This window comes from Pseudophryne corroboree, chromosome 9 (assembly GCF_028390025.1).
Source record: "Pseudophryne corroboree isolate aPseCor3 chromosome 9, aPseCor3.hap2, whole genome shotgun sequence".
Lineage (NCBI taxonomy): Eukaryota > Metazoa > Chordata > Amphibia > Anura > Myobatrachidae > Pseudophryne > Pseudophryne corroboree.
In genome coordinates, this window is record NC_086452.1 from 255,486,709 (window position 1) to 255,514,492 (window position 27,784).

Below are 27,784 nucleotides of genomic sequence, written 5' to 3' on the forward strand. Positions count from 1 at the left end.
GCTTCACTCTTCAAGTCATTTAACCATAGACTCTAATTCTTCCAGTTTCTTCATTTGCTCCAATATTCGTGTACAGCCTGATTATTCATTAAAACTACAGTTATCTTCCTACAAAGTCCTCCTTTTCTTTACGCCCTCCGGCCAATATTAACACTTACTTGGGCTTCCAACCTTTGAGGAGGAATTACATTCAGCCACCTCGTTTACTCTCCTCTCAGGTAGTTGTCCCTTCAGCCAAAACTCGGTTGTCGGAACCCCAACTTACGCCGAGCGTGACAGTTGGCAGAGATGATGTTTCTACTCCGCAAACAAGGAGTGAACATAAGTCCATACCCGGATGATCTTCTGATAAAGGCACCGTCCAGGGAACAGTTGTTGGAGAACATTGGCTTCTCAACCAGACTGCTCCTGGATCACGGGTGGATTCTGAACCTACCAAAATCTCACCTAGAACCAACACAGAGGCTTCCTTTCCTGGGAATGATACTTGACACAGAGTCTCGGAATGTATCCCTTCCCTTGGGAAAGGCAATGGTAATCCAGTCGATGGTTTGGGCTGTCCTGAAGCCAACCTGGATCTCGGTGCATCTCTGCATACGCCTTCTGGGGAAAATGGTGGCCTCTTACGAGGCAATTCGTGGGGTCATTCCGAGTTGATCGCTCGCTGCCGATTTTCGCAGCGCAGCGATCAGTTAAAAAAATTGCAAAACTGCGCATGTGTATGCACCGCAATGCGCACGCGCCTCGTACGGGTACAAACAGCATCGTTGCTGTGCAATGTTTCTAGCGAAGAATCCATGCGCACAACCGATCACAAGGAGATTGACAGGAACAGGGCGTTTATGGGTGTCAACTGACCATTTTCTGGGAGTGGCAGGGAAAACACAGGCGTGTCCAGGCATTTGCAGGGCGGGTGTCTATCCTCAATTCCGGGACCGGACAGGCTGAAGTGATCGCAAGGGCTGAGTAAGTACAGACCTTGGGGTAAATTTATTATGATGGGAGTTCTACTTAAGATGGGATGTTGCCCATAGCAACCAATCAGATTCTACTTCTCATTTATCTAGCACCTTCTATAAGTTACCACCTGGAATCTGATTGGTTGCTATGGGCAACATCCCATCTAAAATAGAACTCCTATCTTAGTAAATTTCCCCCTAGACTTAGACACAGAATGGGCAGTTCTGCTGCAGGTTATGGTATCAGACAAAACCTTTAATGGATAGCTGTCTATTACTGACTATACATTGTAATTAGCACTTTGTGTATTAATCAGATGTCGGTGGTGCTCCCAGAGTCAGTGGATAATGCATAAACAAAAAAAGGAGAAAAGAAAGACTCTTATTCTAAAACGTGATTAGACGATAAAACTTAGCTTTTAATTCATTTGTTAAATTAATGTGACTAGAGAAAATAATAATCAGCCTTGGTATTCATGCGTAGTTACAAAATTACTCATAAGTTAATACGCAAGAGAAAAATCAATGATTAAACGCCTTGGTGAAAATGATTAATAATACAATTTCCCTGGTAAATCTGTCAATCAATATTATATTAAGGGATTGGCTGTTGTTCTCATTGACACTGTTGTCGGAGGTGGGTTTCAGAGTAAATACTGACCGGTTAATGTTCGGTGTTTTTCCTGTGGAAAGAGGTCTGAGGATCCAGAGTTGAATCAGCTTTGCTGTAACACTGCATCAATATGTTTTATTACTAAAAACAGATGGGTGGGGGGCGTGGTCTGGATGCAGAAGGAGACAGACGTGTTCGGCAAGAGCTCCTGGGACCCATTGCTCAAACTACTTCATCCTCTCCCTCCTGTGCCTCCTTGACAACCCCACCTCCTCTACTACCCTGCCTGTACCCCCTGCTGAGCCTCTTGCAGTGCCGCGGAATCGGGGAGCAGTTTTAACTGCTCCTGCGGGTTGCGGCCTGCGGGACCTGGGGGAGCCGGGACCTCGAGTTAGGCTGCAGGCCGGGGACGGCTCCAGGACCCGCTGCCCAGGCCGCGGATCTCCCCCGGAGCTCAGTTCTTCTAGCTGCTGCTGGCCGCGGCTAGCGGTGCCTCCCTGCCACCAGCTTCACCTTGCGCATACCTGCCCGACGGGGACCCGGGGGAAGGACTCGCGGGGCGGCGCTGAAGGGCGTCCGGCGGCCATCTTGGATTTGAGGTGAAGTGCTGGGAGGCTCACTCCTGCTGAGCTGCTGGAGGGGACTGGGATCCCTGGGTCGAAGTACTGCAATACCAGGGGGAAGTGGCTTGGAGCTAGACTCAGGCAGAGGAGTATTGTCAGAGCTCCTGCCTGCACTGAATAAAAATAAATAAATAAATAAAAATAAAAAATAAAATTATAATAATAAGCTCGTTTTAACCCGCTAAAGAGAGGGCCCGAGGCCCCTTTCCCCTCCTATATACCCCCTGCCCCTATTTATACCCAGACACAGGAGGCCGCAGAGCCCTGGGAGACCCTCTCACACTGCCACCAATGCTACGGGCCACTCCAGGAACATACCAGATAACCTAGTCCCGGAGGCCCTGTATGTGACACCAGCGCCGCCATATTGCTTGTGGGCAGCAGGCCCACACCACCCCAGACAATTACTGGACTGCCTCTTAGCCTCCCTGCCATACTTTTCCGCAGGTTTGGCTGGAGGCTCATAAGGGGGGCATCCGCTGGCCCCAATCTTTTGGCCACCGTGCATTTACACTGTGAAGAAACTCACAGCCAGCTTCACTTTTCCATACCATTGTTGAGACGAGATCTCCCTCTTGTGGCAAACTCCTGAATTACATCCCTATCCTCAGACTTTCTTATACTGCATGGCACCTTTGGAGGGGAGGCTAGAAGCGCTCCAAGATGGATGAATGGTGTGCCGACACTATCCAACTACGATACTCATCCTCTCACGCTATGGTACCTGAGCTGTAACATACAATGACCTGATCAGACCACGCTGGGGGGAACACGTGATACGACACTCATGCTTATATGTGGATACCCAGTTCGACGATAACCCCCTCCGATCACGCCTAATATTGTGCCTCATGCCGGGAAGACGGTCAACCAAGAAAGGGTCATCTGCCTTAGCTAATACATCCAGAACCAAGGCCTTTCAGACGCTGTTCCGGCCGCCGATAACTGGTCCGACCTCAACCACCCCTTCTTCGTCCTCCTTGCCTTCCAGAGTCATGGCAGACAGGACAACTGAGGAGCAATCGGCTCCCCCTCCGCCACCTTCTCCTATGATGGAATCCTCGGACCTATCCACCATTCTCTCCACATTGCGATCCCTGCCTACCCGTCAAGACCTGCAACACGACCTTCAATCCATGGAACAAAGAATACAGGATTCTATACAGACCCGTCTTTCTTCCCTACAGGCGGACATTACGCATGTTGCGGATAGAGTAGTAGCACTAGAAGATTGCTCTGAAAAGACGGACACAAAAATTTCTGACCTCCATGATCTCATCTCGCGGCAGTCGTGTTCTCTGGTGGCCATGGGTCGGCGATTAGATGACGTGGATAACAGAGGTCGGCGGAATAACCTACGAATACGAGGTTTGGCTGAGGACATCGCACCCCAAAACCTTGAATCTGCCCTAACCAAAATATTCAATGAACTTCTGGAAATGGACTCGGACTACCAGATAGTATTCGACAGAGCACATCGGGCTTTACGCCCTAGAGGAGCACCGACGGAGCGACCTCGAGACGTTATCTGCAGGCTCCACTACTTTCAAGAGAAGGAAGAGATTCTCAGAGCAGCCAGACGAGCACCGAACATCAATTTTGAGGGCCAGAAGATACAAATCTTCCCAGACATCTCGTGGTCCACCTTACAGCAGAGGCGGATACTCCGCCCCATCACAGATGAACTCAAGAGCCGTAACATTAAATTCCGTTGGGGTTTTCCGATATCCATCCAAGTGAACTATAAAGGATCCTTTTATGTTCTACAGGAATACGACGGCGTCATGGACTTCTGCCTAGCTCTGGATATCCCGGCCCCGACCCTCCCTAATTGGCTGGACCCGTTTGAACTTTCGCTGGCTCCACCACCCCAAAGGGAACAGTGGCACAGAGTCCGCAATCCTCGGAGGCGGCGGCGAAACAATACGACCGGAGAACCCTCACATGTGCCTGATACCGCGGGTACCACGGATGGCGAGGGTTGACGGAGATGGACCGGAACCCCGGAAACAACTCATAAAGACACGTGACTATTGGATATGTTTATTAAGTAATGTTTTGCTGTTCTCTCTTTTACAATGTTTTTTCAGTACAGGTTGAATAGTCTACTTTAAGGGCTACTTTGGTACTCGATTACCACGCATGGATGCACATGGACTGATGCACCCTGCCATATTGTATACTCTGTTATCTGTGTTTGTTTCCCCGATTTCTAGGTTATCATTCTCATACTGGACTAGCAATTCTTATTACGTTGTCCTACCTCCATGTCACTACTGCCCTACTAGGCTATCGCAGTTTGCTGACTTAGTTTTCCCCTTACTAGAACTGTTATATCCACTGAACAACTTTTAATAGTATTGTTTATACTTTAATACTATCGATGGTGATGTGTTCCGGTTCCCCCCGGACCCCCCCTTTGCTCTGCTGTACATTTGTAGATCATGGGCCGTTTCCGGTCTCCCATGACTAACGACGCAGAGTATTGCTGTTGCATCGACAGCTGTTTTCTTTATCTCGTTTGTCTTTGTTATTCCCCCCCCCCTCCCTCCCTCTTGTGTTTTCCTACACCTCCCCCATTACCCAGACAAGATGTCCTGGGCGGCTGCTCATTTAGTAAGGCAATATGGGTTCCATAGCGAACTAACAATGCTGGTACTCATGACTATTAGATTATTATGGCTACTTTAAAGTTAGTATCATTTAACGTAAAGGGCCTTAATATCCCCGAGAAGAGGTCCCGGCTCCTACACACTCTACACACCGACAAAGCAGATGTGGTGTTCCTCCAGGAGACGCATTTTAAAAAGGGTGCCTCTCCGAAGCTAAACTCCCGTCACTTCCCGCAGGGGTACTACAATGATTTCTCTGGGGCTAAGGCTAAAGGAGTTGCAATCCTATTTGCCAAACATATTAGACTGAATGATGTATTAGAAATCCCAATTGGGGATGGGAGGGGCCTGCTGGTGAGGACTACTATTGCTGGCCAAATTTTTACATTTGTTAACCTCTATCTCCCTAATCAGGGTCAGATCCGCTTTATGAAGGAGGCTTTAGAGTTGATAGAACGATCTCTGACGGGGGTATTAGTGATAGGGGGTGACCTTAACTGGGCATTGGAGCCTCTTCTAGATACTTCAACTGGAGCGCCTAGATCCTCTAGGAATGATGTTAAACGATTTAAATCAATCTTACACGACTTTCAGTTAATAGACACCTGGCGCCTGCTCCATCCCAAAGACAGGGACTACACGTTTTATTCCCATCCTCACAATTCTTACACCCGTATTGACTATCTCCTTGTAGACCATAACTCCCTCGATTTTCTAGTTGATGCCTCAATAGGTCAAATAGTTGGCTCTGACTACGCCCCAATTACGGTTACCCTGTCCTTGCGTTGCCCCCCCTCCCGTCAGTGGCGTTGGCGCTTTAACGAGCATTTCCTCAGAGACCCAGATTGCCGGGCCCAACTAGACAGTGCTATTGAGGATTATATAAATCTCAACTTGACTGATGAAGTCTCCCCAGTGACGGTTTGGGAAGCCCACAAATGCGTGATTAGGGGCAAATGCATCCAACTAGGCTCCATCCTTAAAAAACAAAAAAATGAATGTCGGGAAGCTTTACTTGCTAAAATTAAAAGGCTGGAGCTCACTCATAAATCCACGCTAACCTCGGACGTCTTAGCAGAACTGCAAGATGCTCGCGCCTCTCTCAATGGCTTGCTGGATGAAGGCACTCGTAGAGCGTTTCGCTGCTGTCGACACAAGTTTCATAGATGGGGTAATAAACCCGGGAAACTTTTAGCCCGCGCCCTCCGCGCCCAAAGATCCCTGACCTATATTCGAGAGATCAGGGACTCCTCTGGTGTCCCCCATGCTTCTGACGGTAAGATGGCTGAGATCTTTCAGTCGTATTACACGAATCTCTATAATCTAACGTCTCAGCGCTCCCATTGTGAGCAGTCATTACATGGGAAGACAGTAGAGGACTACCTGGAAGAGATTGGATTCCCGTCCCTTTCCCCTGCTACAATTGAAGCCCTTGAAGTCCCCTTTACGGCTGAAGAGCTGCTGTCCGCTCTGAAGTCCTCCCCGTCTGGAAAAAGTCCGGGCCCCGACGGCTTTCCCATATCCTACTACAAAACATTTCAGGATAAACTTCTCCCCCTCCTGCTCCGTGCATGCAATGCTGTCTCCCCACAGGCCCCCTTCTCAAACCAGTCCCTAGAGGCTCATGTCACGGTCATCCCTAAAGATGGAAAAGACCCCTCATTGCCATCTAGCTACAGGCCAATATCCCTCCTCAACGTGGATCTTAAATTATATGCTAAACTCATGGCAAACCGCCTATGCCAGTTGCTTCCTACAGTAATACATCCGGATCAGGTCGGTTTCATACGCGGCAGAGAAGCAAGAGACAACACCATACGAGTGTTTGACTTGATTGCCCATGCGAACACTGCTAAGGCCCCCATGATGCTTCTCTCCATAGATGCTGAGAAAGCTTTTGACCGTATCGACTGGGTCTTTATGGAGACCGCGCTGCGTCGGCTGGGTTTGGGAGAGGTGTTCCTGCAAAAAATATTGGCACTATATCGAGCCCCCTCAGCACAAGTGCGGGTAAACGGAATATTATCTGGCCCGATAGCCATCTCAAATGGAACTAGACAGGGGTGTCCGCTGTCGCCATTGATATATGTTATCTGCATGGAAGCTCTGGCTAGAGCCATTCGGCAGAATCCAGACATCACTGGTTTGAAGGTGAGCAAAGACGAACATAAACTTGCATTATTTGCGGACGACCTCTTGGCGGTCGTTACAAATCCTGCCGTTTCCCTGCCTGGGCTTATGAAAGAATTTGAGCGCTTTGGAACGCTGTCCAATTTCAAAATTAACTATGCTAAATCAACGGCCCTTAATATCTCTCTCACCACGGACTTAGTTTCGTCCCTAAAGACTGCATTCCCATTTGCCTGGCACCCCTCACACATTAAATACTTGGGCATCCTGATCCCCTCCTCCCTTTCGACCACTGTCACTCTGAACCACATTCCTTTACTGCGAAAATTGCGCACGGAAATGTCACAATGGCTCCAACAGAAGTTCTCCTGGCTAGGCCGTATGAACATTGTAAAAATTAATATCTTACCACGGCTACTTTACCTTTTCCAAACTATCCCCCTACAGCTCCCCCGCCAGTTCTTGGCAAATGCGCACAAAGCGATCAGCCACTTTGTTTGGAGCGGCAGGAAACCCAGGTTTAAACACTGCTATCTATTCTTAAGGAAAGCTCAGGGAGGCCAACAACTGCCCATGGTGTCGGCATATTATCAAGCTACTGTTTTAAATAGAGTACTAGATTGGTCCCGGCCTGGCACCGGCTCTAAGCGGTGGGTTGACTTGGAGAAACGGTCTTCGGGCCTACACTTACAGGCGGTACCCTGGCTTGCAACCATTAGCCGCTCCTCACATCTGACGGTTGGACCCACCTTGGCTCTCTGGAGAACACTGAGATTTAAACTGGGTCTTACCTCAGCAACTTCCCTGCTTCTCCCGCTCCTTGACAACCCACTGTTTGGACCGGGTATGGGAGGCGGCGTGGCCGCTAGGTGGAACAGGACAGACTTGACTAGAATAACACATTTGCTCTCTGAAGGGAACATCAAAGCTTTCAATGATCTTAGGAAGGGAACTGATATTCCTGCGACTGACTTCTGGTTTTATCTCCAAACTCACCATTTTATTTTGTCCCACAGGTCAGCTGCTGCATTGACTGGTAGTCTTACCCCTTTTGAAACAATGTGCTCCCAATCCTCTGAACCCTCCCATGTTGTGTCAGGTATCTACAAGATATTGCTACATGGTCGCTACCCCGGCGAACCTGCTTTCTGCACAAAATGGGACGCAGATCTCATACCTAGAGGGATACGCATCAACTGGCAGAAACACTGTGAAGTTATGTCCCGGTGCTCTACGAGTTTAGAAGTTATTGAAACGCAGTATAAACTGCTCACAAGATGGTATCGCTGTCCGTCCCTTCTACATAAGTTTTATCCCTCAGTATCCCCCATGTGCTGGAGATGTGGAAAAGAAAGTGGCACCCTTCTTCACATATGGTGGGACTGTCCCCTGATAGCTACCTTTTGGACCCAAATAATAAAAATTTCCTCCAAGATCCTGGGGTTTCAGGTGCCCACTGGGATTGACTTCTGGTTGCTCTCCCACACTACAATTCCACTGGCGAAATATAAAAACTCTCTCCTCAAACACCTCAACAACGCAGCGAGAGCTGTAGTACCAGTCCACTGGAAGTCCCGGGCCCCCCCTCAAATATGGGAATGGTTTCAGCGGATAGAATTTTATAGATCTATGGAAGAGACGTTTCATTCGGTTCTTGACTCACATGCCGACTATGTCGCCACGTGGTTCTCTTGGATAGAGTTCAAAGCTACCTCTACCTACAAAGATCAGATCCCACTAGACTCAACATGAGGACGCGTATATGTGTAACATGCTTAGCTATAAGGAATCCAAACTAATACCTAATTTAAAAAAACAACAACAAAAAAAAACAACGATTAGCTCGCCCATTCCCCACCCTCCCCTGATTCTATTCCCATTTCCCCCCTTCTAACCTCTGTCTTGTCTTTTGTGTAGATATAGGATGGTTTATATAATAAAGAATATATAAAAAAAAAAAAAAAGATGGGTGCGCCCTACGAGGCCTTTTTTGGTGAGCAGGTCTACTGCCAGAGTGGCTTTCAAGGGGCTAGTTGGAATTGTGGTCCGGGTCTCACCTGCTCATGCACCGGAATATAATCCTATAGGCCATGACATTACTCCTGTGGTGTCTGCTCGGTTCTCTCCTTCTAGAGAGATGAAGGTTCGGGTTCCAGGTTTAGATCCTGGTGTCCGGGCATACAGATCTTCGAGGCTGGGGAGCAGTCCTGTCAAGGGTCGAATTTCCAGAAGATAAGGTTAAGTTGGAAGGCTTGTCTGGAATAAGCTTTCTTGGTTTAAGAGATATTTTCGACGAATGGATTCTTCGTGTTCGGCCCATGTTAGTTCTGCCAGACCACTTGTCAGCAGTGGCGTAAGTAAGCCGCTATGACGGAACAAGGGCGGAAAGTCTGGTAAACACTATATTAGCAGTAATCGTTCCGGAGGTAAACGAAGGGGAAATAGATTTCCTCTGCTGCCGCGATCTCCATCCGGGAGAAATTCAGTCATCATCGAGAAGTTTTCATAGACGTGACAAATTTTTGTGGAGGGTCGCAATTGGTCATGTTGGCGGCTCGCTTCAACGAGAGGCCTCAGGGATATTGTTTCAGGTCAAGGGACACTCAGGCTATAGCAGTGGACACCCTCGTGACACCGTGGGTGTTTTTTAGTCGGTCTATGTGGCCTCTCCTCTTTCATTTGTTCTGAAGGTGATAAACGTAAGTAGAACAAAGGTTCAGGCGATCCTCTCGGATCCAATCTAGCCAAGGAGGGTTTGCTATCCAGTTTTTCATGATTTGCTCAGGGAAGATTTCTGCCCTCTTCCTTTACGTGAGGAACTGTTACAACTAGATCAGGGCGTGTATCAATGCCTTCCGCGACTGCGTCTGACGGCGTGGCGGTTGAATGCCATATCCTAAGCCGGAAGGATGTTCCCAGTGAAGTCATTTCCTCAATGTTTCAGGCTAGGAAAGAAGTAACGGCAAAGCCTTACCGCCGTCCTTGGCGTAACTCTGTGTCTTGGTGTGAATCCAGGATGGTTCCTATGGAAGACTTTCAGCTAGGTCGTTCTTATCCATACTTGACAAGCCGGTGTGGATGCAGGCCTACACTTAGGCTCCATTTCGGAGCGGTATGGCCTTATTTATTTTCTTTAAAAAAAAAAATTCTCTCTTTGGAAAGTGGTCATGCTATTTGCTTTGGCGTCCGCAAGGCGGGTGTCAGAAGTGGTGGTTTTGTCTCACAAGAGCCTTGTTTGATCTTCCATGTGGATAGAGAGGAATTGTGAACTCGGATGGTAGTTCTACCAAAGAGTGGTTTCTGGGTTTCGCAGAAATCATTCTATTTTGATGCCGGTGGTTACTTAGGCATTAGCAGATTCAAAGTCTCTCGGTGTTACCGGGGATTTGGCTCAGTTTGGAGAAACAGAGACTCTGTTTGTCCAGTATGCTCCCAGCATGCTTGGGGCGACTGCAGTGTGCAGTATGTTACACGCTGAATCTGTGATACGATTTGGCATGTTTGTTCTACGGCTGGATTGCCGTTACCGAAGTCAGTGGAAGCCCATTCTGATGGTAAGATGGGCTCTTCTTGGGCGGATGCCCGAGGACTCTCGGCGGGTCAGCTTTGCCGAGCGGCTTTAGTCGGGATCAAGCGCTTTTGCTATGCTCTACAAGTTTGATACCCTGATTTTTGGGGACCTTTTGTTGGCTCATTCGGTGCTGCAGAGTCTTCCACACTCTCCTGCCCGTTTTGGAGCTTTGGTATATTCCCCATGGTCCTTTTGGAGTCCCCAGCATCCTCTAGGACGTATGAGAAAATAGGATTTTGATACCTACCGGTTAATCCTTTTCTCTTAGTCCGTAGAGGATGCTGGGCGCCCATCCCAGTGCGTACGGTGTCTGCAGTTAATTGTTTTGGCTACACCCTGGTGGTGTGTCTTCTCTGTCAGGCGGTTGCTACCGTTTTTCATGCCATAGCATGCAGGGTCTTCTTTTTGCTTATGTGGACACACGGTTTGTGTTACATATTCTCTCAGCATGTGGCTGTGTTTTGTTCATGCCGTGGGCTGGTATTCTACTGAATGCCATGTTCTACGGTGTGTTTGAGGTGTGAGCTGGTAGGACACTCACCGTGTTTATATAAAAATAAATTCTTTCCTCGAAATGTCCATCTCTCCTGGGCACCGTTTTCTAACTGAGGTCTGGAGGAGGGGCATAGAGGGAGGAGCCAGTTCACACCCAGTTTAAGTCTTTATAGTGTGCCCAAGCTCCTGCGGATCCGTCTATACCCCATGGTACTTTTGGAGTCCCCAGCATCCTCTACGGACTAAGAGAAAAGGATTTACCGGTAGGTACCAAAATCCTATTTTCGTATCTTATCAATCTTGTCCTTGAAATAGGATGTAAGATCTTGCGCACTGATAGTGGCTGGTGGGTTGGGTGAGGAAGGGACGAGAAGTGATTTAAATGTATTAAAAAGTCGCTTGGGGTTAGAGGCTTGCGCAGAGATGAAAGATTGGAAATATGTTTGTTTGGCAGTGTCCAGAGCATTACGATAAGAATGGAACACGATCTTATATGTGAGAAAGTCACTTGAACTACGAGATTTACGCCACTGTTGTTCTATTTTACGTGAGAGTTTTTGTAGGTGTCTTGTGTATTTAGAGTGCCACGGTTGACATCTAGGTCTACGTGGAGTGTGATGGGTAGCCGGAGCCAGTTCATCGGGTGCTGTTTCTAGAGTTTGGTTAAGGTGTGATACAGCAATCTCAGGAGAGGTGAATGTAGAAATTGGTGAGGGCAGTGGTTGCAGTGAGGTAGATAGTTGTTGAAAATTAATAGTGTTAATATTTCTGTGGGTTAGAAGAGGCTTGGTCACACAATCCAGGCTGGGCAAAGCATCAGACACCATTGCTCAGCTGGTAATTATGGAAATTATTATGCAACTTTATAACCTGGGTCTAGGCCACGCTAATCTTCTGGGCCCCATAGTAATGGCACCCCTGATAGTTGCGCATATGTATGGAGGTCAACTAGGTGATGTATAAATTAAAGTAGAAAAATGGCTGCACTTATTAGGGCTGCACTGGAATTTAATGTGCTCGTATGGTGTTCCTTTGTCCTGCACTATTGCTTTTCATTGTATTAACCACTTGCCTGGCATGGTCGCATCAGATGCGACCATGCCTGCAAGTGCTCTATCTGACCAGGTCTCACAGGATACGACCAGTCAGATAGACAGTGTTAGCAGCGGCAGGGAAGGGACACTTCCTTCCGCTGCTGCTGCCAGAGGGACCGGAAGGTCTCTCTGCCTCCCTGCACTCTCCCCGTGTCTGCCGTGCTGCCGATCACTGATGATCGGTCAGCACGGCAGGATCTCCCCCCTCCAGCGGCTGCAGACAATGGCAGCCGCTGGGGAGTGTAAATAAACCCTCCCTAGCTGCCCCCAGACTCCCCCTGCATACCTCGAGGCTGTCTCGGCTTTCAAAAAGAAAGCCGCGATGGTCGCGATGTTCCCGATCAATGTTTCAATGTTTGGTAAAAAAAATATATATATATTTTTATTTTTTTTTAATTCCCCAAAAAACATTTTTTTTCTTTGTTTTAACTAAAATCATTTGGGATAGGGTTAAATTCATGTTCTTCACCTAATTCACTCATAAAAAACCCGACAATTTCGGAGCGTTTTTTTGCAAAATAAATAGTCAGTTAAGTGGTTAAGTTTGCATCCACCTAGTGCTGCATTTTTCTTCCCATTGAATTGTGCTTGCTTTAGTGACTGGCCTGTATATTCATTAGCAACAAGAGCAGTGATACATGTATAGATATATACATGTATCATTCAGATAGTGTTGTGAGTGCTTTTGGAGTTGAGTACTTTTTTTTTTTTTTTTTTATACAACAGAAGTTTAGTTATTACTCATTATTTTATAATTTTATTTTGTATTTTATGTGCAAATGCAGATGTGTTAGTTCAATTTAAATTGCAATTCTTGTTTATTTTACTATTTTTTCAGAATAGTTCTAACCGCTCCACAGCAACTGTCCATGTCTTAAAGTCCTCTCTAAATATCCAGGGAGTTGTAAAGTGTAGAGGGTATGTCTGCAACAACAAGCCAAAAGTGAAAGATGCTATGCAGGTAAGTGAGTATCTCAATCACTCCAAAAGCTAGTGTGTAATTATTGTTCTGTGTTTGGTTGAAGAAAACTGCATGGTAATAGTTACAGATATATTTCTATTCATACATCCTCATGCTCCACCAGAACATAGAACAAACAGAATTTTTTTTTCATTTAGCATAGTCTCCAAACAGTTCCTACTTCTAATAGTAGATATCCAATCAATATATGTCCTTGGGTTTATAAATCACTTTATATTCCTGATCAAGGGCATCTACAATAATTATTTTCTCTAAAAAAAGGTATGCAACAACGTGCATTAGAAAGCTCAACACATAAGAACAGCAACACACAGGGCTTTTCCATGACATAAACATGTTAGCAACATGTTGCACGAAGGTGTAATAGTGAAAAGAGAGAACATGGCTCAGTCTTCTATACACTTTCTTTTATTATCTCTTAATTTTACAATTTTGTTTTACATTATTGGCCAAGGAGATGTAAATAAGTATCCCACGGAGTTACTTTTTTATGTGGTCCCCTCAAACAAGTCTTTGTCACACTTTTAATGCCACAACTAAAGGCAGTTTATCTGAATTCTTATCTGTACATACAATATGATCAAAAAGTGGCCATAAATCTGATTGTATTTTATTTATTTTTATTCAAAGCTGTAAGAAGGGAATATGCAAGACTATTTACACTAAAACTTACATGATTTATAGGATAGGGCTCATTAAATGACTTCACAACTATATCTTCTAGCAGAGCGTTAGATAGTATATTGTGTAATGATGTATATAGTACATCAGGCTCCCTTGGATAGAAGTATGATGGCGAAGGTCCAGCTGAATGAAGGAAGGTCACTTTTAATTCATCTTCATCTTTATTCTTGTCCATCACATAAGCAAGCCACCATTTATTGCTATAAAACAACGCATATATAACTTTATGAATGGTCAGTAGAAAATATATCTGGAAATAATTTGATGTTCACACCGTGAAAAGACTATATTGAGTCTGAAACATTTTTGAATGATCATTTCAGCCAGTCAGTAACTATTCAGGGAACACAACAATATCACACTTTTATACCTGTTGATACAAGTATATCAAAAATATCTGTGAAAACATTTTCTAAGGCTACAACATCATCTACAGTATTGGTTACAAAATCTCTAGACAAACTCCAGTTGACACAAATAAATGGCTATATATCCGTTATGTATAACAAGAAATGGTGGCTTGATTATGTGATGGACAATAATGAAGATGAATTAAAAGTGACCTTCCTTCATCCAGCTGGGCCTTCACCATCATTCTTCTATCCAAGGAAGCCTGATGTACTATGGGTACCTCTAATAGATAAAGGCATATAACTTCAAAACCGTTAAACATTTCAGCCTAAGAATTGGGGAGGTTATTTACACCCACGGCAGCATTTATTATACCAAATTTCATTACAATCTGAAAGGGGCAGCCTGAAACCTGTGTTGATTTGGTGAGGAAGATACATAAATTCCAACATACTGTAGGACCTGATTCAGAGTTGTACTTAATTGCACAGCTGCATGCATCTGCGAAGTCCGGATGCTGCATCTGAGGGCGCAGCATCGACTCACCATCACAATCATCGGTCGCGATGGTAGTAGACCTCAGCCAGTCTGCATAAGCCACAGCTCACTCAGACTGGCTGTCCGAACTGGTTAGCCGGGTCCAGCACGCCTACAAAGGGGGTGACATGCCTCCATTTTGTAAAACTGACTCGGTTGCTGCCCCTCAAAATGCTACAGCATGTCAATCATGCTTCAGCTAAGGGGAGAGGAAACATTCTGCATGTGTGCATATCCCAAACCATTGGACTTGTACATAAACCATCGGGTTTGCTTACAAATCCGAATCAGGCCCATAGTGTGTAACGCTTATAAAGGTTACTTTAAATTCGATGTGTCAGTTACACTTCCCTTAATACAGAAGCATATTTGCATTATTTACATGATAGATTTAATAGCACCAGAACCACTGTGTTTGTATAATAAGATTAAGCTACTGAATAAATGCAGCATTCTGAGTCTATATGCAGTAACAAATCAACAAATCTTCATATTACCTATTTAATTATATTTCAGTTAAATTCCAATGTTTAGTATTATTTGGACAATATCAACAAATCTTAATTTTACCTATTTAATTATATTTCTGTTAAATTCCAAAGTTTAGTATTATTTGCACAATATATTAATTATATTTTGGTGATGATTATCATCCAACATTAGGAGTCAAAATGCTTGGGACCAGAAGTACTTTGGCTTTCAGATTTTGCTGTATTTGCCTGCCTACAATAATGAGATAATTTAGGGATGGGACCCAATTCTAAGCACAGAATGCATTTATATGTATATGTGTGTGTGTGTGTGTGTGTGTGTGTGTGTGTGTGTGTGTGTGTGTGTGTGTGTGTGTGTGTGTGTGTGTGTGTATATATATATATATATATACCTTATACACATAGCCTGAAGTTAATGTTATACAATAAATGTATGAATGTTGTACCTGAGTAGCTGAAACAAAGTTTGTGTACAGGGGCGTAGACAGAACTTTGTGGGCCCCACAGCAACATTTTGTAGGGGCCCCCGTCCCAATGCTTCTAGAGAGACACTTCTCTGCAGCAGTTGTTAATTTTATGCCCTATAATAGTGCCCTAGTTCATTTTCTGAACCATAGTAAACACTTATTTAATGTTATGCCCCATAGTAGTGCCCTAGTTTCTTTTATGAATCCTAGTAGTGCTTAAGTTTACCCTATGTCACATTTCAGAGCTGCCAGTACACATTATGCCACACAGTACCGCCAATTCACATTATGATATATAGTGCTCCCCGTTCATATTGTGCCTCATTACAGTACCCCGGTTGATATTGTATAACATTAAAATGCCATCCAGTTCATTTTATACCACACTACAATGAGCAAGTCCAGGGGCATACCTTGAAGATAAATTGCAGGCCCCAAGGAAAAAGTTTGAAACAACTCCTATGTACAGTACCACCCAATGGCGAATAATGTATATAACACACGTAACTTTGACAGAGAAGGTGGGACCCTCTGAGCTCTGTGCCCCATAACATCGGCACTGTCTGAACCTATGGTAGCTACGCACTTGTTTGTGTACATTGAACCATCAGAAAGCAAAGGTGTCACTATCTCAGTCACACAAAATCAAATTGTCTTTCTGAAGCGGAGTACACTGTGTTCCACAGGGAATACATTCGGGTGTACAGCGGGATCTTGGATCCAAAGGCATTGACTGTCCCAGGATGCATTGAGGCATCCTCTATAACCCTGCCTCCAGGCACTGAGAGCTCAGTTTCGAGTGGTGCCTGCAGGCATCAGGTCACCTAACAGGCGGGCTGCACTGGGCAGTCCTTAAAAAGCTATAGAAGACTTCAAGGGACGCAGCACTGTTATGTCAGGGTGAGATTCAGTGCTGCGTCTCCATCACCTCCCAAGCGGCGTCGCATACTCCCGCGGCTCAGATCCCGGGTACTTGCGGCGGAGATGCTCCGGCTTAAGCACACTGTTGCAGGCGCTCTCCTGGGCCGCGTGGCTGCTACGAAGGGAGGAGGTAAGACGGTTCCCCCTGACGGGACTTGCCACTAAATCACGTTCCTGTCACAGTCTAGGGAGACAAACTGCGACACTGGCGTGGACACTGTTACTGAGCAGGGACCCAACTATATCCGCCAGGGCATAGGAGTACAGGTCGGGTGTACTAACGCCCCTATTGGTAAGGTTCCATAGTACCGGCGGTGAGGCCCAGCATAGGGGAGTCGGCGCTTGACCTGTAGCCCCTCCCCAGGCCCAGGGCACCATCTCCTTTGAGATTTCCCACCCTGGAGCTGCCTCACACTCTCCCTCAGTTCCTGACAGAGACACTGGGCGCCATCTTCTGAGCATAGCTGCTACTGGTCTCTGGGATTGCAGGGCAAGGTCTCCCCTGGAAAGCCGACTGTCCACAGCGCTGAGACTTTAGAGACACTTGAGTATTCTACATGTCTTATTACAGATAGCGTTAGTTAAGAAAGAGTGGACCAGAAAGAGTGGACCTATTACAGAATATATTGTATGAGTATTCTGATATATACCTCCGGTCTAAGACCGTGCTGTGTTTTATATATCTATATATTGTCGAAGTCAAAATATTACATAGAGAGAACATACAGACTACACACATTATAAGTCGCTATGCTTGCAAATACGCGCAGCGAGCACAGCAATATATGGTAACATACGCATTTACACCGACATGCCACAGAGTTGGATTCGACACATACTTCATACAGCACATAATTATAATAATATCAAGCGCCAGACATCATAATGATTTAAGATTTTATAATGGAGTAATGTCATGTATGTGTATTATTGGAACGAAGCAAGATAGACCTGTCATATTTGCTATTAAAGCAACCAGATTAATGTGTAGATTAATTTGATACTTATTATTAAGTTGTAGGACATGGCAACAAGTAGTTATGATTAAATGTATGAAAGCTAAAATCACTTTTATTAGAACAATAGACATTCCAAACAGGTGGTGGACAGGAAACTCAGGCCAGCCTTTTGGATGTCTTCAAGGCTGAACCTGGTTAGCATACGATCAAACCAGTGACTCATCATGAATGAGAAAGTTCCCTCCATTAGACTAGATGTGTTCACTCCCCCCAAATTAGATAACACATTACAGAGACACACAGGAGTTAGTTGCTGTTTTGTCCCAGACGATGATGGAGGTGCTGCCAGACCAGTTCCTGTATTTATTTACAGAGAGGGAGTGATATGGAGGGGAGAATTTATGTGAGAAAGATATAGTAATTGTATCACTGGCCTGTAACTGTATGTATTAACTGCTTACTGTATGAATTGTAACCATGTAACTATATGTATACTGTACATTGTGATATATTGAATACATATCCTTTTAATAACAAATATATACATCAATGAGATTTGGAACTCAGATAATGTGTGGGTGTATTGTTTTCTCTTATGGGATGCAGTGTTTTGCAATGTATAGCGCACATTCATGGCACATGGTAATAAGATGTGCAGGCGTCTACAATATATATTAGAGCGGGCATTTTAAATATTTGTTAGAAAGCAATTTGGTATTCACAATATATATATAATGAGGAAGATGAATGACTGCACTCATCAGACTTGGTTCAAAGTGACAAAAATCCATTTAATGGTGCCGTGAAGCCGACATGTTTCGGGGTTGTACCCCATCCTCAGGGCCAGACAGAAGACTTCTGTCTGGCCCTGAGGACGGGGTACAACCCGAAAATGTCGGCTTCATGGCACCATTAAATGGATTTTTTGTCACTTTGAACCAAGTCTGATGAGTCCCTCCGTTCATCTTCCACATTGCATTGTGATTAATCATCACCTGGATGGCACCACAGCAATTATTTGAGGGGATTTAGGAGTGTCGGGCTTGTGTTGGACTTTTTATATATATATATAAAATATATAAAATAATCGTTAGGTCCACACTCATGTTTGGAAACACTTGCTGGGGTGCCATCCGATAATGGAAACCTATTTATGGTCGTCAATCCAATCCACAAATAAAGATGGCTACTGTAGTGTAGATTCTTGACAAAAGTCCAAACGTGGACCGAAATGTTGATACGATTTTGTCTGGCATGATGCTTTAATTAAAATCCTGCTTAATGAAGACCAGTGAGTGCTCCCATTCTTTACTTGTGTGTGTGTGTGTGTGTGTGTGTGTGTGTGTATATATATATATATATATATATGTATATATACTAGTCCAGTGCAGTTTTGTTGTGTTTAAAATAATCTCTGCAGTGCCTGCGATTGTGTGTGCCTGTACCTGCTGTATAGTTTCACTCTCATGTGTATCCTATCTAAGTCAGCCTGCAGCTTCTGCTACAATGTAGCCACCCTGGGCTATGTTCACCATCCTCCTGGGGACTCTGGTGGACCGTTAAGCCCCCCTATGGGACCTCCGGTGTCACTGCTACCACAAGCTGTCCCTATAGTAAATCCACCTTGGGCGGAAAATTTGTCTTCCCAGCTGCAACAGTTAAATTAGTCTTGGATTAGACAGAAATCTACTCCAGAAATTTACTCCAGGTCACTCCCGTGTCTCTGGGTCCTCTAAGCGGGCTGCTTCCTCCTCACAATCCACTAACCTCTCTGATATTTCATCTGAGGAGGAGGGGGCGCATACAGTCCTGTCAGACTCTGAATCATGTGTTACTGACGAGGATTCTACCTTACCGGTTGATGAGCCTGCCCTTGTGGATGCTATTAAGCAGATCTTTCAAATCACTGAGGATGAGGATTCCACTACAGTAGCCAAGAAAACTGATATGTTTAAACAACAGAAGGTGGTTAAAACTGTATTACCCCATTCTGATCATCTTGTGGACATCAGGAAAGAACCCTGCTCCCCAAACGGGCTTTGGCTCGCTATCCTCTCCCTGCAGAGCTATGTGGTAAATGGGAAAACCCACCGCCGGTGGATTCTCATGTCACCCGTCTTGTGGTGTCATTTACTCTGCCTGTCACCACTGTCATCTCCCTGAAGGAACCGACAGATAAGCATGTGGAGGGATGCCTGATTTTTATATATTCCCTAGCTGGGGCCATTTATAGGCCCACCATAGCTGCCTCTTGGGCCGCAAAGGGTATTGAGGTGTGGGTTGAGACTTTAGAGAATGAACTGCCCGAGGATATTTCTGACAAGGCCAGACAATACCTGTCTCACATATGCACTGCCGCCTATTACATTCAGGAGGCGTCCTCTGAGACGGGGCTACTGGCAGCCAAGGCGTCTTCCACCTCTGTTCTGGCTCGCCGCATACTGTGGTTAAGGTTGTGGAAAGTGGATTTGGACTCCAAGAAGACCTTGGAGGTGCTTCCCATTACTAGGGACATTTTATTTGAAGAGGACCTGAATAAAATAGTGTCTGACTTAGCAGCTGCTAAGACTGCTTTTCTTCCTCCTACTAATTCTTCTGCCCAGAAGGCGAATACTACCACTTTTCGTTCCTTTCGACCTCACGGGAAAGCCAAGCATCAGTCTTACTACAGACAGTCTCGTGCTCCCAAGACCACCAAGACAAAACAATCCTGGGCAGCCCGTCAGCCTGCTTCGAAACAAGACAAACCTGCTGCATGATGGGATGGGCATCACCCTGGGGGAAGCCAGGGTGGGAGGCCAATGTCACGGCGCTTGGATCTTGAATATCCGGAGTTGTGGCTTGGGTTTCGGTGTCGGTAGCTGTCCACAGGATAAACCGGGCAGCCTGGATAAAAGTCTTTTTCATAGGACTTCTGAGAGGATTATGCTGGAGCCGAGAACTGAGGATTCAGTCAGTGAAGTGAAGAAGCCTGGAATTCTAGGAACTTGCAGAGAAACTAGAACAGAATGCTGTAGATTCAAGGCTGCGGAGCGCAGATTGACACACACACACACAGTACTGTGTGAGAGACGTTGCACTGGCGATTTCTTACCCAGAAATCCCCAGATTTATACCTGCAGATTGTTTCCCATTGGTTTTGCAAACCTTTCAGGTGACTGAGTGTTTTAGATTAGCTGATCCTTCCAAGGCGGCGACGCCCATCCCATACCTCTGCAGCTGGAAGCTGCACAAACGTTTGCTGCTGCCTCTGAGACCTCTCCTCCCAGATATGCCTGCAAGTCGTGCCCCTCGCCAGCAGCTCGCACCCCCACCGGAGGGACCGCGCCAGAGCGTCCGGACAGGTAATTGCCGCTGGTCCCGGAACCCGATCCGCCGGACCGTGACAGCCAATTTCTACAGTTCGCCCAGGTCTGGTTAAAGACCACTGCAAATGCTTGGGTACTAAAAGTTGTCTCTCGTGGGTACGCTGTCTCCTTCAAGAGATGTCCCGCTCACCAGTTCTGCACTACGGTACTCCCTTCTGATCCGTTGAAGGCGCAGGCTCTACAAACGGTGGTAAGTTCTCTCCTGGGTACAGGAGTGGTTGTGCCAGTACTTCAGTCCCAGCATGGCAGAGGCTATTATTCGACCCTGTTTCTAGTGCAGAAACCCAATGGGTCATTTCGGCCTATACTCAACCTCAAGTCACTGAACAAATTTGTAAGGGTCACCAAGTTTCGTATGGAAACGTTGCGCTCTATTGTGCTAGCGATGGAACCCGGAGATTACATGGTATCCCTGGATATACAGGATGCTTATCTGCATATTCCTATTGCCATATTGCATCAGCAGTTCCTGCGGGTTTGCTATTGGTGACAACCATTGCAAATTCCAGGCTCTGCCGTTTGGACTGGCCACGGCTCCTCGGATCTTCGCCAAGGTTATGGCCGTGATGACGGCACACCTCCGTCACCAGGGAGTCAGAATCATGCCGTACTTGGGCGACCTGCTGATTCTGGCGAGTTCCTACGATGTCCCCCTCAGTCATCTACAATTGACGGTGAGTTGCTTACAAGCCCACGGATGGCTGATCAATTGGAAGAAGTCCTCGCTGGTCCCAGCTCAGAGCATGGTGCACCTAGGGGCGCTTCTGGACACACACAGTCAGACAAGGTCCTGAAAGTCCAGGACAGGATGAGACACTTTATCTGTCACCCCAGAGTGTCGATTCACTCGCCGATGCAAGTACTTGGCCTGATGTTGTCGATGTTCGACATGGTGGAGTACGCTCATTTTCATTCCTGCCCTCTGCAACGATTAATTATTGCCAAGTGGGACAGCCTGCCTTATCGAATCAGATCCCATATGATCTTGTTGACTCCGGGGGTTCGTTTGTCGCTGACCTAGTGGTTCCAGGACCAGCAATTGAGCAGGGGCCGTCCTTTCTGGATCCCCGACTGGCTCCTGACAACAGATGCCAGTTTGAGGGAATGGGGAGTGGTGTTGGAGCAACACTCTTTTCAGGGTCAGTGGACCAAGGAAGAAGCACTTCTCCCAATAAACATCCTAGAGCTGAGGGCGGTGTTCAATGCGTTATCACTCGCCCTGCCTCTGGTACGGAACAGTCAAACAACACCATGACAGTGGCATACATAAACCGTCAAGGCGGCACTCGAAGCCGCATGGCTATGAAGGAAGTGTCAAAAATCCTTTGTTGGGCAGAACGCCATCTGCCAAGTATACCGGCAGTGTTCATTCCGGGTGTCCTGAACTGGGAAGCGGACTACCTCATTCGCCAGGACGTACACACCAGAGAGTGGAGTCTTCATCCAGAAGCCTTTCAACTCCTAGTGGACAGGTGGGGCCTACCGGACGGAGACATAATTGCATCTCGACACAATCACATGGTTCCGGTCTTCGGATCACGGACAAGGGATCCTCAAGCAGTGTTCGTGGACTCACTGGCAATTCCATGGAACTTTCGGCTGCCTTACGTGTTCCCTCCAGTGTCACTCATGCCCAGGGTTCTACGGAAGTTCAAACAGGAAGGAGGAAGACTGCTTCTAGTCGCTCCAGCGTGGCCCAGTCGGCAATGGTTCTCAGACCTGCAGGGTCTATCGATGGGGCATTCCCTTCTACTTCCTCAACGACCAGACCTCCTCGTGCAGGGCCCTTTTCTTTACCCAGACCTGGCCAGACTGTCTTAGACAGCGTGGCTCTTACAGCATCACTCCTGAGAGCCAAAGGATTTTCAGAGACGGTTATTCAAACAATGTTGAAAGCCCATAAACTGGCCTCTGCCCGGATTTATTACAGGGTTTGGAATTCTTACTTCACCTGGTGTGCTGAGAAGAATTACGATGTCCATAGATTCAGAACTTCCAAAGTACTGGCTTTTCTGTAAAGAGGACTGGACTTAGGTCTTCGTCTGTCCTCACTCAAAGTTCATATACTGTATCTGCCTTGTCGGTTTGGTTTCAGAGAAAAATTGCCTTTATACCTGATGTTCAGACGTTCATTCAGGGCTTTATACGGATTCAGCCTCCCTATGTCCCTCCCGTGGCTTTATGGGACTTGCCTGTTGTGCTGAATGCTCTGCATGCGTCTCTATTTGAACCTCTTGAATCGGCGGACATTAAATGGCTCACGGCCAAGGTCCTGTTCTTGCTGGACATTGCCTCTGCAAGACAGGTGTCTGACTTTGGCGCTTTGTTCTGTCGTCCACCCTTTCTCACATTCCATCGGGACCTGGCAGTTCTACGAACTCGCCCAGGTTATCTGCCTAAGGTAGTGTCATCTTTTCACCTTAACCAAGATATATTGGTTCCAGTCTTTGTCTCTTCAGATTTGTCCCCCAAAGAACGTTGTTTGGATGTGGTTAGGGCTCTCCGTATCTATGTGGAGAGGACTGCCTCTATCAGGAGGTCAGATTCCCTTTTTGTTTTGTTTGGTTTTCACAACCGTGGCTGGCCTGCGAATAAGCAAACCTTGGCCAGATGGATTAGAATGGTGATTGCACAAGCCTATGCGAAGGCTGGATTCCCAACTCCTGCTAAAGTTAAAGCCCATTCTACTCTGTCTTTTGCACCTTCTTGAGCGGCCCGTCGTTGCGCGTCCCCGGAACAATTGTACAAGGCGGCTACGTGGTCCTCTGTGAACACGTTCATTAGGTTCTATGCCTTTGATCCGCCACCCAGGATGCTTTCTTTGGATGCCGGGTTCTCTTACCCGCTAAGGCCCCTCCCTTGAGGAACTGCTTTAGGACATCCCCAACGTATTCTCTGAGGAACACAGTGTACCCTGCTGCAGAAAAGGAGAGTTATGGTAGACTTACCATGGTTAACTCTCTTTCTGCGAGGTACACTGGGTTTCACAGGGCGCCCACCCTGACGTACTTAGCTTCTTTGGGTTGTATGGCATTAGCCGCTGGTACCCTCTCCTGTCGTGAGATTGTGGTTCTATGTGACTAACATCTGCCTTCTCTTTTACCTGCTCCTGCATTGGACTGGTTAATGCACAGGTTCTCAAACTCGGTCCTCAGGACCCCACACGGTGCATGTTTTGCAGGTCTCCTCACAGAATCACAAGTGACATGATTAGCTCCACCTGTGGACCTTTTAAAATGTGTCAGTGAGTAATTAATACACCTGTGCACCTGCTGGGTTACCTGCAAAACATGCACTGTGTGGGGTCCTGGGGACCGAGTTTGAGAACCACTGGGTTTATGAAACTGAACTCTCAGTGCCTGTAGGCGGGGTTATAGAGTATGCCCCAATGCATCCTGGGACAGTCAAAGCATTGCCTGATGGTGCCTCTGACTCCAAGATCCTGCTCTACACCCCAATGTATTCCCTGTGGAACCCAGTGTACCTCGCAGAAAGAGTTAACCATGGTAAGTCTACCATAACTCTCCTTTTCGGATATCAGCTTTCAAATATGGGAGACAACCTGTGTTAACAAGTATGATATTAAAATGAGACTGGGTTGATATGTGGGGGTTTTCTATGGTAAGTATAATTGTTTTTTAAATTATGTTCGTTTCCTGCATTCTCACACGTTACATTGTTTTATAGGCTATAAAAAGGGATATTCTCAACACCATATCAGACCGTTGTGAAATACTGTTTGAAGATATCATGCTTAATGGATCAGAGCGCGGTAAGCATTTGGTGCGATAATTAAGACAGATTTTGCTTAAGTTAAATGAATCTGCTTTATTCATACCTGTTGTTAATGGCTGAATTTTATGATTTGCAAAAATGTTTTTTCTAGAATATGAGGAATCACGTCTTCTTCCCCAGCGCTTGTTTATACCACTCCCTGGCTCAAGCACAATGCTTTGTGATTATGTTTTTGGAGATGAAACTGAGGAAGATTTAAAAACTCATTTCCTTGAGATGTTGGATCAAGAAGTGCAGTATGATGCTTTAGATTTTCCGGAGGAGCAACATATTACAGACAAATATGGTATGTAACTACAGCTGAGGTATTTGAAATAAAGAAAACTAGCTGTTTTCTTTTTCTGCTTTCTTGTTTGTAAAATAGCCGGCCAATACTAACCACAGCCTTTTAATCCAGTGGACATGTCTGTCTCTGTCATTTTCCACTTGTGGTTTCTAAGGCATGTGAAGGAGAACACATGGAACACAGAATTTCTACACAATTGTAGGTTTATCTTCAATGCTCCAATAAAATTAAGCAGTCATTTGTTTACAGAATATCTACATTTTTAGTTTTTGTAACCTTTAAGTGTGTGACTCATTAACATTCTGTCTTCCTGCTTGTTTTAGTGGGAGTGTATAAGCCCAGCATGTAGTCTCCGTCTGCGGTCTTACGCACTGGCTGCCCACCCCCCAGATTCCTGATACCACAAACGTGAAAGCAAATTACTAACATCAAAGCAACTCTGTCATATATGTTTTTGACAGTGAAGTCATACATTTTTTTGTTGGAAAAACTTAACAGGCATTAACCAATTCATGACCACAGAGTTTCCTACCCCCCTGGACACCAGCAATCCAAATGGCTTGGGAATCTAATTTGTTGGACATACATAATTATTTTATGATACAAAAGTAAATGTTACATTATCGGAGGAAGAGGTGTATAATTATTTGATAACATATTTATTTGTTTTTACTTTTTTCACATTCCTTTGTTGCAGGTAGTAAGCAAGACATGAACTCTTTAAGTTTTATGCTACCTTTACAAAGCAAGTAAAGCCAGATTTGACATTAATATACACTACAGTATATCAAAGGCTGTATGTTATTGAGATGAATAACATACATGAAATAACTGAAGAGTTTATTAATAACTAAATGTGTTCAGCATTATATCTTTCACTTGTCTGTAGCAGGCAGCAATTTGCCATTTAAGAAGAGAAGTGCTTTTCTAATTAACTGACCGAAAATATTGCAGATTTCTCTTATGTCCTAGAGGATGCTGGGGTGCACATTGGTACCATGGGGTATAGACGGGTCCACCAGGAGCCACTGGCACTTTAAGTGTTTGCGAGTGTGGGCTGGCTCCTTCCTCTATGCCCCTCCTACTAGACTGAGTATAGAAAATGTGCCCGGAGGAGCCAGTCACAGCTAGGGGCTAGTAAAGTTTATTTTTAGAGTTTATTATTTTACAGGGAGGCTGCTGGCAACAGCCTCCCTGCTTCGTAGGACTAAGGAGGGGAGTAGTGTCCGCCCAGCGGGGTCTGGGCCACTATCTCCGCTGACAGGACACTGAGCTCCTGAGGGGATAGATCGTTCCCCGCCACAGGGGATCGCTCACCCCAGCAGCAGGCCGCCACCCCATTACAGAGATGAAGATCAGTGGCGAGTGAGTCACCGACCCCCCCTAGCAAGCGGGGGGCCAGTGTGAAGATGGTGGCATCAGAGCAGGAGCGCAGTATTAACTGCGCTCCGGAGGCTCAGCGGTACATAGTGCGGCGCTGTGAGGGGCGCCCTGAGCCAGCGCCTATACCCTACACTGGTCACACAGCCTGTCGGGGTCCCAGGATCCCAGCCAGCATAAATCTTTAGGCCAGTATAATACTAGGAAAAGCGGGAAGACAGTGCCATTTTGGGGGCGGAGCTTTTCCTCAGAGCAGACCCAGCAGCGTTCAGCGCCATTTTCCTGCCTGCACAGTGCTGTCCAGGAGAAGCAAGTCCCTCCAAAGCAACTCCAGCTATCTCTCACGGTACCAGGGGGTTGTAGAAGGGGGGAGGCTGCAAAACGACTGTGTAACCAAGAGGTTCCCAAACTGTGTGCCGTGGCTCCCTGGGGTGCCTCGGGACACTAGCAGGGGTGCCCTGGGTTGGTGGTCCAGGACCAATTCAAATTATTTATGGTCAATATAATAGGCAAAACCAGTGCTGGTGGCTGCCAGTCATAAAATATGTGTCCCTATATCTTGTCCCTCACCACACAACTGACCCTAAGGATGACATATAAACGCTATCTACTTAATGTAATTTCTCTGACGTCCTAGTGGATGCTGGGAACTCCGTAAGGACCATGTGGAATAGCGGCTCCGCAGGAGACTGGGCACAACTAAAGAAAGCTTTAGGTCACCTGGTGTGCACTGGCTCCTCCCACTATGACCCTCCTCCAAGCCTCAGTTAGATTTTGTGCCCGGCCGAGGTTGGATGCACACTAGGGGCTCTCCTGAGCTTCTAGAAAGAAAGTATAGAATTAGGTTTTTTATTTTCAGTGAGACCTGCTGGCAACAGGCTCACTGCAGCGAGGGACTAAGGGGAGAAGAAGCGAACCTGCCTGCTTGCAGCCAGCTTGGGCTTCTTAGGCTACTGGACACCATTAGCTCCAGAGGGATCGACCGCAGGCCCAGCCTTGGTGTTCGGTCCCGGAGCCGCGCCGCCGTCCCCCTTACAGAGCCAGAAGCAAGAAGAGGTCCGGAAAATCGGCGGCAGAAGACATCAGTCTTCACCAAGGTAGTGCACAGCACTGCAGCTGTGCGCCATTGCTCCTCATACACACTTCACACTCCGGTCACTGAGGGTGCAGGGCGCTTGGGGGGGGGGCGCCCTGAGCAGCAATAAAAACACCTTGGCTGGCAAAAATACCACAATATATAGCCCCAGAGGCTATATATGTGGTAAATACCCCTGCCAGAATCCAGAAAAAAGCGGGAGAAAAGTCCGCGAAAAAGGGGCGGAGCTATCTCCCTCAGACACACTGGCGCCATTTTCTCTTCACAGTGCAGCTGGAAGAAAGCTCCCCAGGCTCTCCCCTGTAGTTTTCAGGCTCAAAGGGTTAAAAAGAGAGGGGGGGCACTAAATTTAGGCGCAATATTATATATA

General features: G+C 46.2%; 1 protein-coding gene across 8 annotated transcripts in view; it reads left to right on the forward strand.

The window, feature by feature from the left end:
* ODR4 (odr-4 GPCR localization factor homolog) overlaps positions 1-27,784 on the forward strand; it is a 370,494-nt gene that overhangs the window by 239,598 nt on the left and 103,112 nt on the right. For all 8 annotated transcript variants that reach the window (XM_063940235.1, XM_063940234.1, XM_063940236.1 and 5 more), the window contains 3 exons: positions 12,936-13,058; positions 24,545-24,629; positions 24,744-24,938. In XM_063940235.1, coding sequence (XP_063796305.1) covers positions 12,936-13,058; positions 24,545-24,629; positions 24,744-24,938 — 403 coding nt within the window. The remainder of the gene's footprint in view (positions 1-12,935; positions 13,059-24,544; positions 24,630-24,743; positions 24,939-27,784) is intronic.